A 13,608-nucleotide genomic window follows, 5' to 3' on the forward strand; every position below is an offset into this window, starting at 1 on the left:
GCTCCATGGAATGACTTCATACCACGATGTTCCAGCTTCTCTGGCTTGTTGATATGACTGCTGGGCGCTAGATATAGGCAGAGTTGATATCTGGACAATGGTGTCTTAGATGAGCGTGTTATCTCAATTATACATCCAGATCCAATTTTGGAAGTCCCCCTACCCTGAGTGATACCTGCTGTCTGCCTACCTCGTTCTTCTGTTTACATGCACTATTTTGGAAGACTACTTGAACTTCGGATGGTCCTCAGAACCCAACGTCCTCCCTTCTAAGACAGGACAAGGTTCTTTTCCCATTCTCCTCACCACTATTCTTTCAAAGTGTTTCTCGGATGCCTAAAATTTCTCTTGATGCCATCAGAAGCAGCCAGTCAGTAATAGAGTTGCTGTTCTCCGATCTAGGTAGAACGCAGAAGCGGTCTAATTGACAACACTGACGAGGCAACATTCGGCGTAGACCTGACCCAGGGTTTCAGTATTTCATTAACACGTTATCAAAATCCCAGGGCTATCACAGGAGAGTAGGGATCGTCAGCCCTTTATAACACCAGTTTAAATTTGGTGGATTTATTTATTTTTTTTTATTTTTTTTACAAATCAAAAATGTATCATCCTATAAGGTTTAATTTTGCAGCACTTTGGCTACAATCTTGCGGACGCTCTTTTCCTTCTGTTTCATGTACCGCTGAGGAATGAACTGATAGTATGAGGTTCTTTGGTGGGGGAAGGGTTAAACGGTTGCGTAAGACATGCAGTCGTACCCTGTGGGAAGACTTTTAAAGTTGCGGGAGGATGGTAAAAAGATTTCTCGGATCAGGAACCTGCAGAAACACAGACAGCAGGCTACTTATTTCTCCTGATAATTGTATGAAGCTGCCTGTGGCTCTCGCATTCACAGCACTATTTACTAAAAGAGCTTTGTCGCATCACAAAAGTACCCAATTCTTCTCGTCGTTCTGTGTGCGCGTCTCCGTGTTGTTCATCCCAGATATGTGTTTTATGCATTTTGTGATGTTCTATTTGTAGAACAAGTTGTCTATACTATATCTATGGGGAACCGCTGGAGCACATCTGCTGTAGCTTGGGTTGAAGGTGTTAAAATGGAGCAAACCTGGACGAATGAACCACCAAGGTTCCTTCCTTGTCTTAAGGGGTAATGGCAAGGATCTTCATTAGTAAGAGGACATTATGATAACACACACACACCCCCCCCCACAAAAATTTTGTCAAGCAGTGATAAACTTGGTTTTTGGACATCACCATGGCAGCTCTTAAAATATACCCCAGTCACATTATTTCACACTTTATGTCAGATATTCACATGAGACCACTCCCTACCACAGCCAGTGTCTAAACTGACAAAACAGGTTGACCAAACAGTGAAAGAGTGAGCCAAAACGTCTATTTGCCGTTGATGCTCAACAAGGAGCTGGTGATTGCCAGAGGGTTGTATGCCTTGAGATTTGGAAACCTTAGTTTCTAGCAAAGGTTCCACCGGTCACGCCTTACAGTTTCAAGATCATACCGAGATCCATCTGTGGACGTACGAGAACATCGGAAGCACCGGTGCTCTAATGGGTACTTGAGGGCCGGTGATGGGTAACTGGCTGTATAGCAAGCAGCAGCGTGTTTATTTCTCCTTGACTTATTCCATGAAGCTTTGAGGAGAGGATGCGGTACTTGGATTCAATCATTCAGCAACATTTGGAACCAACAACCTTTGAAGACTACGCTGCGCAAGTGTTCTGCCCGGCTCCGCATAATCACCTCCTGCTGAATGCACGTAAGTCACCCTTTATTTATTAGTGGGAGTTTGGACTTCTTGCCACAACTTTTTTGAGCATTCTATATAAAAAAACAGGTTCTTTTTTTTATTTCTTTTTATATAAAATATATTTTTTACAGTCTATTATACATTTTCTAAAACCTTCAGAATAATCAGATTGCCGTCATTCAATCTCTGGGAATTTAAGGCTGAAACGTGGCTAAGATAAGTAATCTGGTGTTACTATGCCCGATGTCTTTCGAATAGCACGAAGGATAAACGCGATGATTATTTGAGCTGACATTTGAAACGTAAATGAAGATATAGAAGTATATTTTCCACGTCCCTTGGCAATTACCGCTTATTAATTGCTGTTAAGAATCAATAGTGTCAATTATTATAGCAGAACATGCCTAATGACCTAAATTGATGAGACTGATAACAAAAAAAAAAGAAAACCCTAATGCTTTGAGGCATCTGAATAGATAATTGATGGCCCCGTTTTAGCTGCACATTGTATGGTGAAAATGAATGCCATTTATTCTCGTATCCTAGAATCATTCCAGTTTTGAAATAGCCGTGACTGTCTTTTACCTATTTCTGATATGAGGAACCCATTTTTTTGTTAAAAAGGCTTCTTGTTTTATTACTTGTACATGTTTTGTGGGTGTCCTTGATGATGATTACGCTTACCTCGTTCAGACGCTTCCGGCTGATCTGCTTGATTGCTGTTCAGAATTTGATTTGTGTTTTTTGTTTTTCTTTTCTTTATTATCTTTCTTCTTAGATCATTAAATCTCTGTTCTGTTTGTGAAAGGTAAGACCTAAATTCTCTCCCTCCTGTCCACTTCTCTAATCCTCCCTCTGCTTGTATTTATCTTACTAAAACACTGCATGACCCGTGGCAGGCGAGGCTGTGCGATGTAATATGCCATCGAATCTCGCCACCACTTTCCTCGCTGCATGAAATCAGAATCTGGGTCATCACGCGATCCGTGTACCGTGTTACCACTTGGTTGACCTGCAACCCTCCACATGTGTATGAACTATCCTCGGCACAGTATAGCTCTCCTTGTTGTAATGTATGCGTTTTCCGGTGCATGATTCTCTGCCTTGTGCTCACCGCCCCGCAGTCATGACACGCGGAGATGGTGATGGAGTTCCCTCTTTTTATAACGGATCTAAAACATGCAGGTTAATGATCGGTCAGTGGTAAAAGGCTTATAGGCGCTGTTATAGATGAAATACGCAAGAATGTGGACCATTAATGTGAAGGGAGGACACAATTGGCAGCCCCCCGATTGAACATTTAGGTTCATGCCATATATATAACATAACATATATGACGGCTTAGTTGTAGTGTAAGGAAGTTTGACTCTACTGAGATGTTGTTGGATAAATGGAGCAGCCTCGCGACAGAAGCGGTAGAGATTAATAATTACAGAATGTAAACATGCATGGGATAGGAACATGACTCCTGAATCTAAGACGTCACCAACCACTGATTAAGGTAAGGAGAAATGGGTGGGCCAGATGAGCCAAATGGCTATTTTCTGCCATCGAATTCAGTGTGCGTGCATATTTATGGCAAAACCGCATTTTACCCCTCCTGCTCACTTTTGAAAAGCCACTTAAGTTATGGACAATGTGATGCAAGACCCCTTACTAATGAAAGCCAAGCTTTCCCCTGTTGGCACCGGGCTCTGTTTGACAGGCCTCCATGACATTGAGTTCAGTGCTGAACCCTTCTGCCAGCCACACTTTGCCGCTTCAGCCGCTACTACAGACCACCATTGTTCTATATACACATAAATCTTAGTGTTATCACACGTTATTGCATCATAATACGTGAGTGTGATGTCACGTTTTCAGATCTACCCTTAGCCTTTTATCACAACAATGCTTGTTTAACCTCTTTCCATATTTTCCCTCTCCAGCCTTTACCCCACATGTCTCTTCTCCTCTTTCTCCCAGCAACCCACGTTTCTCTCTCATCAATCTCGCTCCTTTTTGGTCTTTTTCCCATCTTGGTGGATTGTTTATGTAAGCATGGAACACGTGTTCACTGTTAACATTCCTTGTGGCTCAAGTCCTTTCTCTCTCTTGCTTTTGGCTCAGTTGGCATGGGACTCGCTTATATCATGGCAGATTTTTCACTAATTCGAGCACAAATCACCATATATATATGGAAAAGACGAAACGAAAAAACATTCTTTTTAACTTGACATCGTTTTAGTTTTAATATATTTTTGAATTGTTTCTTGTTGTAGGACCTTGCGATGGTCTAACCTTCCTCCTCTTGCTTCTAGGGCCTTGCGCAACACATGAGCAGAGTGAAAAGATATGTCCTCAGGCCGACGGCTCGGAGTTGCCGTCCCCCATGTCACCACGGACCAGCAAAAGCCGCGTGTCCGTAAAGCTGAGGCGCTCCTCCGGCTCGGCCAACAAGACCTAACGTTCTCTCTCCACGTTCCTGAGTTCTCCACTTGACTTGTGTTGATCACTGGCAGTGCCATATGCCAAAAGGTCCTGGCGTCTCACACCCATTGGCACCATCACATTTCCTGTGGCTTTTTTTATTCTACTACTTTTATACGCTTCTATTTTATTTAAGCAAATAACACTGGACTTTTAGACCTATTTAATATTTTAGCCCGACAATATATGTGATTTTAAATTGTTACAACGATGCTGGGTGCCATATGTATATGTTTGCAGCTTCTAACCAATTTGTATTGCATTCTAGCGCTGCAGACCTGGATGAAACGGCATCTATATAATTACTACTGTTAATACTATTATTCACGCTTTCCTTTTTAAAGAATGCTAATTAGTCTATACATTTGCCACGATGTATATTTTTCGTTCATTTGGCCCTCTTTTTTGAGGCCAGTGCAAAATATGTACAATTATATTTATCTAGAACCTGCATGTATATATATCTATGTAGGTTTTATATTATTTTGTGTCTTTGATTTAATGGAACACAGAGATAAACGTTAAAAGTAACACATGCTTTAATATTTTTATACATTTTTTTGTTCGATATATATGTATGAAGGTCATTGATTTTCATGTATTCCGCTGGCTTTCTTAAAGAGTAGGGATACGTAATACCACGTTTCACGTTTTTCCTTTCATTCCATTACAAGGAAACCATCGTTTCAGGTTTCATTTGTTTTAAATTCTATATCAGTCTCCATTCATTACCAAGTAATATGCTGCGCATGGCCTCGTGCGTGCCGTAGACGTGAGTCACGTGCCATGCAACCAACTACTGTCGATGCTGTCGAGAAATTATTAACGATATGACTTCCAATGGCCTTTTTATACGATGGCGACGCAAATAAATCCTCAGATGTACAGAAGAAATTCCTTTTTAACATAATCTTTCCAGCCCCATACCTTTTTTTTCTAGAGATGCCAAAGGACTGAGGGGATGCGGTCTCATAGCATTTCATCTGCACGCTACTTGCATAGCGCTTCGGTGTTTTTTTTTTTTATTTTTTTTATTTTAATATACCGTTATTCCTTCTATTGTATATTTTTTATATAATTCGCATTTGTTATATTTTTAACATTTTTGCTTCCTCGTTAGGTCACAAATATTTTACGGCGCACCGTGTTTTGTATGTATCATATGCAGAATAAACTTTAGCACTTTTTTTTTTTGCATTGAGCTGCGTTATTTAAACTCGCACAAGTTGAATCAGGTCAGTACAGTAATTCTATCTAAAAGAATAAGAGATCGGAGGATGGCCATGTGACTTGACGTGGTATTCTCTGTAGGGCACACGTTTTTTTTCCATTATTCAGTTGCTAGACTGTACCAGCATTCGTTTCATATTCTAAGTGATGGTAAAGGTGCTGTTCCACCTTCTCTGCAGGATTTCATACTAAATGCAGGGCAAGAAAGGCCCTGTCCCTTCCTAGATAGGATTTGTTTTTAGTAGAATTGTAATATACCTGTTAAGCATAACTGAGTTCATAGACCATGTTGTGTAAATAATATATACTGTTAATGTTGCAGGGTTTGGGGTTTTTTTAATGCAGTACTCTGAATTGATTAATGTCTGTATTGCAAGCAGCAGTCCGCGTTGGCGGCCGGATACTGTATCAGTTAGTAGGTGAATCTTTTAGCTTCCTGAATCCACATTTGATGTGTTGAGTTTTAGACATCAACTGTGGGATGATCAAGCCATATTTTGCGTACTGTCTTCTTGTTCTGTCATTTGTTATAAACCATAAATTATGAGCCATTATCTTACTTTTCCAAAGTGTCCTCAAGTACCTGTAATAGACTGCTTGTTTAAAATGTAAGACACACACACACACACACACTATAATATCATATCATTCATAAGATCTTTGGGATTTCCGAAAGGGCGGTTTGGCTTCAGTTCCTTGACTTCACTCTACGTTAAGAAGGGCCAACGCCAGTGAGGGTCTGCTGCAGGGAGAGCTTGGCCCTGTATAATGTATTGTTTGACAAGATTTCTTAAGTCTACTCACCTGTTGAATTATACATTATACAGGGCCAGCTCAGCCCTTTTTGCTGGTGAAACCTGCCAGTGTTGGCTCTTCATAATGAATTTTCATGTGGGAGAATTGAAGTGAATAGACCGCTTTGTTTAATACTTTGTCTGTTCTTCCGAGATGTGTATGATGGTACTTGAAGATAGCTTTGGCAAAGCCTGCCTTAGTGGATTATGAAGCTGAATGTTCATTTTTTGGCCATTCAGTTATTTATTTTTTTCTCATGGCTTCTACCAAACTATGGGGAACCAAACCAAAACTCTTCTGTTGAACCTTCTTCCTGGTAACTTCCAGCCAACATATGTGATCATCAGATTTTCTTTTTCTTTGAGGACAAAGAATGAGATTCACCTTTATTTTTCTTTCCTTTTTACATATCTATTTTTATATATCCTATTTTAATTAAAATTTTAAGAGTAGACGTACTTGGCATCTCATTGTCAAAGTCCATCTCTCCAGTTCATTCTATTTTTCATTTTTTTTTTTGGTGGGGGGGCCTGCAATGTACCTTCTACAAACACGCACTGGGCTTGTAGACATGTTTCCTACGGCTCATCGTCACATGTCCTGATAACTGACATTTCTGCACTGCCGTATAAAAATCTGCAAGGTCACACGGGCAACTGTATGACCTGCATGTGTGTATAAACCAGCTGTGGCGATCCTTTGCATGTAATGTCATTTCATGCCTGTTCTGCCCACTTGTAAAGGGCTAGAGAAGACCTCATCTTCCTTAATAATCCAATAAAAATATTCTTACCACTTTTTGTGTAGTGTAATCCTTTTAGCTGTCCTCGCTGCCGCTGACTTTTCTCTTATGGCGTCATATCAGAGTTTTTTTCCAATCGTTTTAATGGTTTTAGAGATATTTGATTGAAAAGGTAAAGTTTTTGCCCAATCTAGGCTCTGTAGAAGCTCCTTCAGCTCACATCTATTGGTGCGACCCTGAAGACCTGAGGGTCTTGGGGAAGGAATCTATTTTTGGGGTCTCTTTAGGAAAAGACAAGTGGCGATCCCACTTCCCCTCACACTTGTGGTCTCTCAGACCTGGAGAGCAGTAAGCAGCGGTAATGTGGGGGTCCTGGGCAGGAGCCCCACTTGCTCCTGCCTGCTGAAGTACGTGTAGTATGAAGCAAACACAATGTACCAATTAACCCCAAAATTTGGTTCCCCTTACCAACAGTGCCCTATAGATCTCCTGTGATGCTCCTGGAATGTTCCAAAAATGTGTGGAAATATGACAGTCAATTACTGATGTATTACATTTTTCTTTTAAGCACTAGTGGCCGGGAATTGGTAAGAGTTCGTTTGTGATATTTCCTCCAGAATATAATTTATTAAATACACTTAGGAAATGCCTTCATGCCTTTGCGAAGAAGTAATCGCCACCCTAAAGCATCAACAACTCCAATCAAATCTAACGGCTCCGGGGAAGAGTTTAGGCCAACTCCTCCATGCTTTCTGCTTGAAAACCAACAAATGTTAGTTAAACTGCTCATTAAGGTCCTGTCACATCTCGATAGGGTTGAAGTCTGGACCTTGTCGAAACTTCTTGTACGTGTCCTCGGGTAAATCCGCTTGTGTTTTCATGCTTGATCGTTGGTACTTAAGATGGGGAAACCACATCCTCTTCTCCTGAAACCTTTGCCTCTTTGGAGAACTCTTGAAGAGAATCAATTTATTTTTTTTGGCAAATTCTAAACACATGTTCATATTCTTCTTAGAAGCAGTTTGCTGTCACTACTCTGCTTCAAGAATCCCCTGCTTACTTGATGTCTTTCTGATGATGGAGTCATGAACCGTGACGAGGTGAGAGAGGCACGATCTGGGGTCATTTACTGCAAGTCTTCATATTTTGCTATTTGGAATATTTCAGCAAGACAGCCACTTCAGGGGGTATTTATTACAGTCCCAAACCATGCTCTTCATCTGATGACAAAAGCCAACAATATTCCGATCTGTATTGGGCAGGCTTGGCCCAAATCACACCCTGTTGTTTAGTAGAAACTTCAAATACCAACACTACTACTCCTTTGGATTGCGTCAAGCTCATTGTGGGGCTGAGGCTTTTTCCCACCTGAAGATTGTATGTTTGGTTACCTCCTTCATCCAAGGAAACAAGCTTCAACCTTTGCTGATTGTTCGGCAAGACTCTTCAACATGGCCTGACCAAAGTCAATGTGAAAAATATGCTGCAGTGCAAAAAATCAGGAGTGTTTCATGCTGTCCCTTATGTTAAACTACTACAGGAGGCTGTGTTCACAGTGTTGTGTTCTATATGTTGGCTACTTACTATGAATTGTTGAAGTGATTGCATGGTGGCTTGACCCCATCCATAAGGAAGAAATGGGAGAACAGCACAAGGGTTGAGGTTGGAAGACCCATTTTCTTTGGATCACTACTGGCTTAAACTCTCCCACACTAAACAGTTGATGACAAACTCCGTCTTATCCCTTCAACTATTAATTACAAAGGACCTTGTAAAGGTGAACTCCTACCTGTTTGTATAGTTATGGCGCCCATAGGGTACTTACTAATGTGTGCTTAGCATGTAGGTGATGCCGTGAGCTGGAAAACATACCTGAAGTTTTCCGGGGGTGTTGGACACCTTTTCCAGACAGACTTCGGGCCCAACAGGGCTGCACGTTTCTAAAAATATTAATGTAGCTTGCAACTTTTTTGGCTTCCAAATGGGACGTTGGTCCCCATTGGTGGCCTCCATCCAGACACAATAACATTGCATGCTTCATTGCCTTCAATGTCAACACTGCGGTCTTCAGAGCTCCAGGAGGCTTCCAGATCGTGAGAAGAAGCCAGAGGATCATGGGTAGGTGAGTGCAATCTGGGGGGGCAGACCTAAGTTAATACATTGTCAGTGGGAACTACTGGTTTGTTACGTGTTCAAAGCCATTCAATAAACTGAGATATTTGCTTATATATAATATATATATATATAATATATATATATATATTTACACACCAAAATGTTTCATATTTAATGATTGCGATTAACTCATCCATGTGTAGTGTGAAACGTTGATCTTTTGAACTCATCCGATATACCATAAACAATATTGCATTCTAAAACATGCTAGCTTAGTGGGCAAAATAACTTTTAGTAGTGTATATATTAATAATGTAAACTATGTATAACCAACTCAGGCAACATAGTTTTTTTTCTCCCAAGACCATACTTAATGCAATATAAAAATTAAAACCAACTTTTATTATAATAGCATGATTTTACACACATTACTGGGCCTGATTTTAAAACGCAGTTTTAATTGTTTGTATATTAATGCAATTTCTGCTATATATATATATATATATATATATATATATATATATATATATATATATATATATATAAATTGTATTTTTTTAATAAAAGCACATTTTGTCCAATAAAATAACATGAAATGGATCAGAAATCCAGTACAGAAGGGGTTAATGTTGTAAATTACTATTGTAGATTTTTAATGGAATATCTTAACCGGCATACAGAGGCCCTTTATCACTCCCATCACTCCTGGGTTCCGACGGCCCTTTAGCACTCCCATCACTCCTGGGTTCCGACGGCCCTTTATTACACTCCCATCACTCCTGGGTTCCGACGGCCCTTTATTACACTCCCATCACTCCTGGGTTCCGACGGCCCTTTATTACACTCATCACTCCTGGGTTCCGACGGCCCTTTATTACACTCATCACTCCTGGGTTCCTGTGCCACGTTGTGTTCGCTAATCTAAGTTGAAGTTTTAAAGGCAAACAGTTTGTTAGAAACCCTTTTTGTAATTATGTTACAGCGTGAAATGCCCTTGAAAACGGGTAAGTGACCCCAAACTTGTGTGTATGTAATTGGTGAATTATCCTGGCATTTCATTGTCGCTTCTATTTGCATTTATATTTTAAATAACCTGTTTCTATAATAGATTATTTGAAATAAATTTGGCCGAGTTTTTGTTAAGTATTTTAATCTAACCAAGCAAGGCCGCCTTACCACCTTTGACCCATTTAAGGCTTTATGATTTCCAATGTGCCCTATTGTATATACTAAATATTACTAAAATTGTAATGGGATATTAGAAAATATATGGTTCCTACATTTTGGACGATAAAGATGCCCCACATTAAAGAAAATTACATAACATTTTTTGGGGGGAGCCTTGTGTAGACCCATATATAATACCACATACATAATGGACGTGTGTGTGTATATATAATATATAGACATACACGCTATATAGACATAGACACACGCAGTGTTCTTTACATATAATGGATAATGTCCATTATGTATAGATTAACCCATTGTGTGTCGTGTGTCACAGGTTAATAATAATAATTTGCACTGTAAAGCAAATGTAGAAAGTATGATTGTGGGGTTATAAAAAAAAAATGTACTTTTTTAATCTAGGGTGTAGATCTGTAATAAAATGAATACATTTCTTAACAGGACAAAGGCATGAAATTGCCACAGCAATTTAAACTCCACAAAAGCTTTGGGGCCTATTTGAAGCTTGTAGAACACAATTAATGGGAGGATTTAATATGCTTGAAATTATGCACAAGTGCTTAACACTTTGTATTAAAAGGGAAAAAATCGTGTTGCGTTGAATAAAATTGCATGTCATTCAAAAGCATCAAAGTCTTAAAAAAGCTCCAGGAGTCTGATTTACTAAAGATCTTAATTTTGTATATTTTCTTAGTCCTTTTTTTCTCCTTTTGTAATAGTATTTACTTAAAACAAATTTAATCCTCCATATAATAACCCTTATTTGAAACCATTTAAGTCAATTTATATTAGGTGTCCCTGCAGTGTAATTGTCCTTTTCCTCTTATGCATATTTTTTTTTTTTTTTTTACAGTAATTTAAATAATTTGTTAAACATTAACATGGAACAATTTGTCCAACCCAAGACTTTACATACATTTTATTTTAAATAATAACAAAAATTAAAATCAGACCCAAAAAAAACAGAAGGCAAATACACACAACCTTTGGTTTATTTAGGGGAACCTAAAACAATATTTTTGGTAAATGCATTTTTTTCTGGAATGATAGCCCTGAATTAGTTTCACATATGGATCCACTTTATTATATATACGGTATATATCATCTATATAAATTAGGTACATGTATATTTTAAAACAATCATAATGAAAACAGTACAACAGATTAAATAATGTCAGCTAGTATATCATTTGAAAGCAGTTTTGTCAAACTCTCATCTTTAACTGCTGGCATTGAAGGGGTGTGAAGCGTTTGCTAACAATGATGTCATCAGTCAGAATCGTTATGATGCACATTTTCACCTTCCGTGTTCTAGCAGCCTGGTCCTATAGGGATTTGTTGGATTAGCTCCTGCCTGCTTTCTGGTGGATGGCACTTGTTTATATGCAAGGTGAGTCCGGGGGCACTAAAGAAGGCCGTGGGGCAAATTTCACATGGGAAGATCTGCTGTCCTCCTCCTCCTTCTGCCACCATAGCTTCTTCTAAAGGGATGAGAAGCTCTTCTCTCACTGCATGCCACAGTCTGTGCTTATCCCTAATGTCCGCGGAGGGGAAGTGAACTCCACAGAGGGGGCATGGGTAGGTGATCTGCCCCCTCTCCAGGGGGTTGAATGGTTGGTGTGTAAGCAGGTGTTTGCGGAGGTAAGTGTGCCTGCGGAATCTCTTGTGGCAGTATGGGCAGTCGAATGCCCCGTCCTCGGCTGTGGTGTGAGCCATGCTTCCCTCCCTGACCTGGTAGGGGCTGCCGCCTGAGTGCAGCGGCTGAGCTGGCTGCTGGGAGCTGTCCAGGGCCGGCTGGTGCTGATCCCGTGCGCTCGGAGCCGCATCCCGACGCCCGCTGCTGTTCTCCTTGCCATCCAGCGGCACTTGCAGCCTCTTCCCTCCTTGGCCATCTGCCCCCAACGCCCTGGGCTTGTGCCACCTCCTGTGGGAAGCCAGATTGGCCGGGCAGCTGAATATCTTCTCGCACTCGGGGCAGCGATACTCGACACGGACGATCCTGGAGCACTTGTGCTGGGCTAAGGCAAAGGGGTCGGGGTATTGCTCCTTGCAGAGCTGGCAGATAAATTCCCCCAGAGGGGGTCGTTTGAGGAGGGATTTGCCATCTGGCTCCTCCGCTTTGATTTTTAGTCCCAGCACCGGAGAAGTGGTGACTTCATCTGCAAAGCTGAGCTTCCTGCTGGCTTTGATCTTCTTGCACTGGAGTTTGGGGTATCTCGGGGTCTCCTTGGCGCTAATGCTTGTCTGTAACTTGCTGGATTCTGGGGGCAGAAAGGGGTTGTGCTGGGCAAGAAGTTTCTCCATGGAGGCAAAGGACTCTGAAGAAGGAAAGGACTCGGCAGAAGCTGGAGAACTCAGGAACCTTCTAAAGAACGTCTTCTTCAGTTCCATGTCTACAGGTTTCACTGGACTGAAAGGTATCTGGTTCCAGGGTCCGATCTGTTCCACTCTGGAACCCAACCTGATGGGAGGAACATCAGAGGAGGCTTCAGGTGTCCCTTCACCTGCTTTCTCTACTGGGTTATCAGGAGCTCCTGCCCCAAAGTCACTGGTGGATGTGTAGGGTGTCAGGACATTGAGAGCTGTAGCGATGGGTCTGTAGTGGGTCGGTCCAGTTTCATCAGAGGGTATCCTGTAGGACCCGCAGCTTTTCCTTGTCCTCTTTACCAGAAATCCCCGGGGCATCTTCACTCAGGATAGGGGATCAGGATTGCAGAACAAAAGGGCGAATAAACCAACAATCGAGAGATGAGAGCAGCCGAAAGCATGGGGTAAGACAAGTCTCTTCTTCCTATTGATCACAGGGTTCATAGTAAGTCACCTATAAGTACCTGACAGAAGCCAATGAGAAGTTACAGCAGGGCTGATAGGCGTGTCCCGAAGCCAGGACCCCCTGATGCCCCCTGTCAAAGACAATAAATGTGAAGGATGGGGAGAAAAACACACAGGGGACAATTTATAAACTCTTTCCTCCATATAGGGTTTAAATACCCTATGATTTGGGTGTAGTAATTGCATGTATCTATGCCTTCACTAAATGATTTAATTAATCCTCTATGCCATGATGTAATTATTTTTTTGTCTATGCCTTCATTTAATAATTATATTTATTTTCTATGCCCTGATGTAATATTTGCATTTATTCTCGACTCCTTCATTTAATAATTGCATGCGTTCTCCATGCATTCATTTAATAACTGCATTTCTTTCCTATGCCATGATGTAGTAATTATATTTATTCTTTACACTATGATGTAATAACTTGTATTTAATCTCGATATATTTAATAATT

General features: G+C 40.7%; 2 protein-coding genes across 5 annotated transcripts in view; one reads left to right on the top strand and one right to left on the bottom strand.

Moving 5' to 3' along the window:
* RALGAPA1 (Ral GTPase activating protein catalytic subunit alpha 1) overlaps nt 1-5,430 on the top strand; it is a 54,631-nt gene extending 49,201 nt beyond the window's left edge. For 3 of the 4 annotated variants that reach the window (XM_053475649.1, XM_053475646.1, XM_053475648.1), the window contains 2 exons: nt 1,659-1,783; nt 4,075-5,430. In XM_053475649.1, coding sequence (XP_053331624.1) covers nt 1,659-1,783; nt 4,075-4,220 — 271 coding nt within the window. In that variant the 3' untranslated portion in view covers nt 4,221-5,430. Of the gene's footprint in view, nt 1-1,658; nt 1,784-2,552; nt 2,583-4,074 lie in introns of all 4 variants that reach the window. The other variant, XM_053475647.1, reaches the window with a different exon arrangement.
* A 5,882-nt stretch (nt 5,431-11,312) lies between these two features.
* On the bottom strand, nt 11,313-13,001 carry INSM2 (INSM transcriptional repressor 2). Its single transcript, XM_053475667.1, has one exon. The coding sequence runs from the start codon at nt 12,999-13,001 to the stop codon at nt 11,628-11,630; it is 1,374 nt and encodes a 457-aa protein (XP_053331642.1). The 3' UTR covers nt 11,313-11,627.
* Between the last annotated feature and the right edge of the window lie 607 nt (nt 13,002-13,608).

The sequence above is a fragment of the Spea bombifrons genome, chromosome 9 (assembly GCF_027358695.1).
Source record: "Spea bombifrons isolate aSpeBom1 chromosome 9, aSpeBom1.2.pri, whole genome shotgun sequence".
NCBI classification, from domain to species: Eukaryota; Metazoa; Chordata; class Amphibia; order Anura; family Pelobatidae; genus Spea; species Spea bombifrons.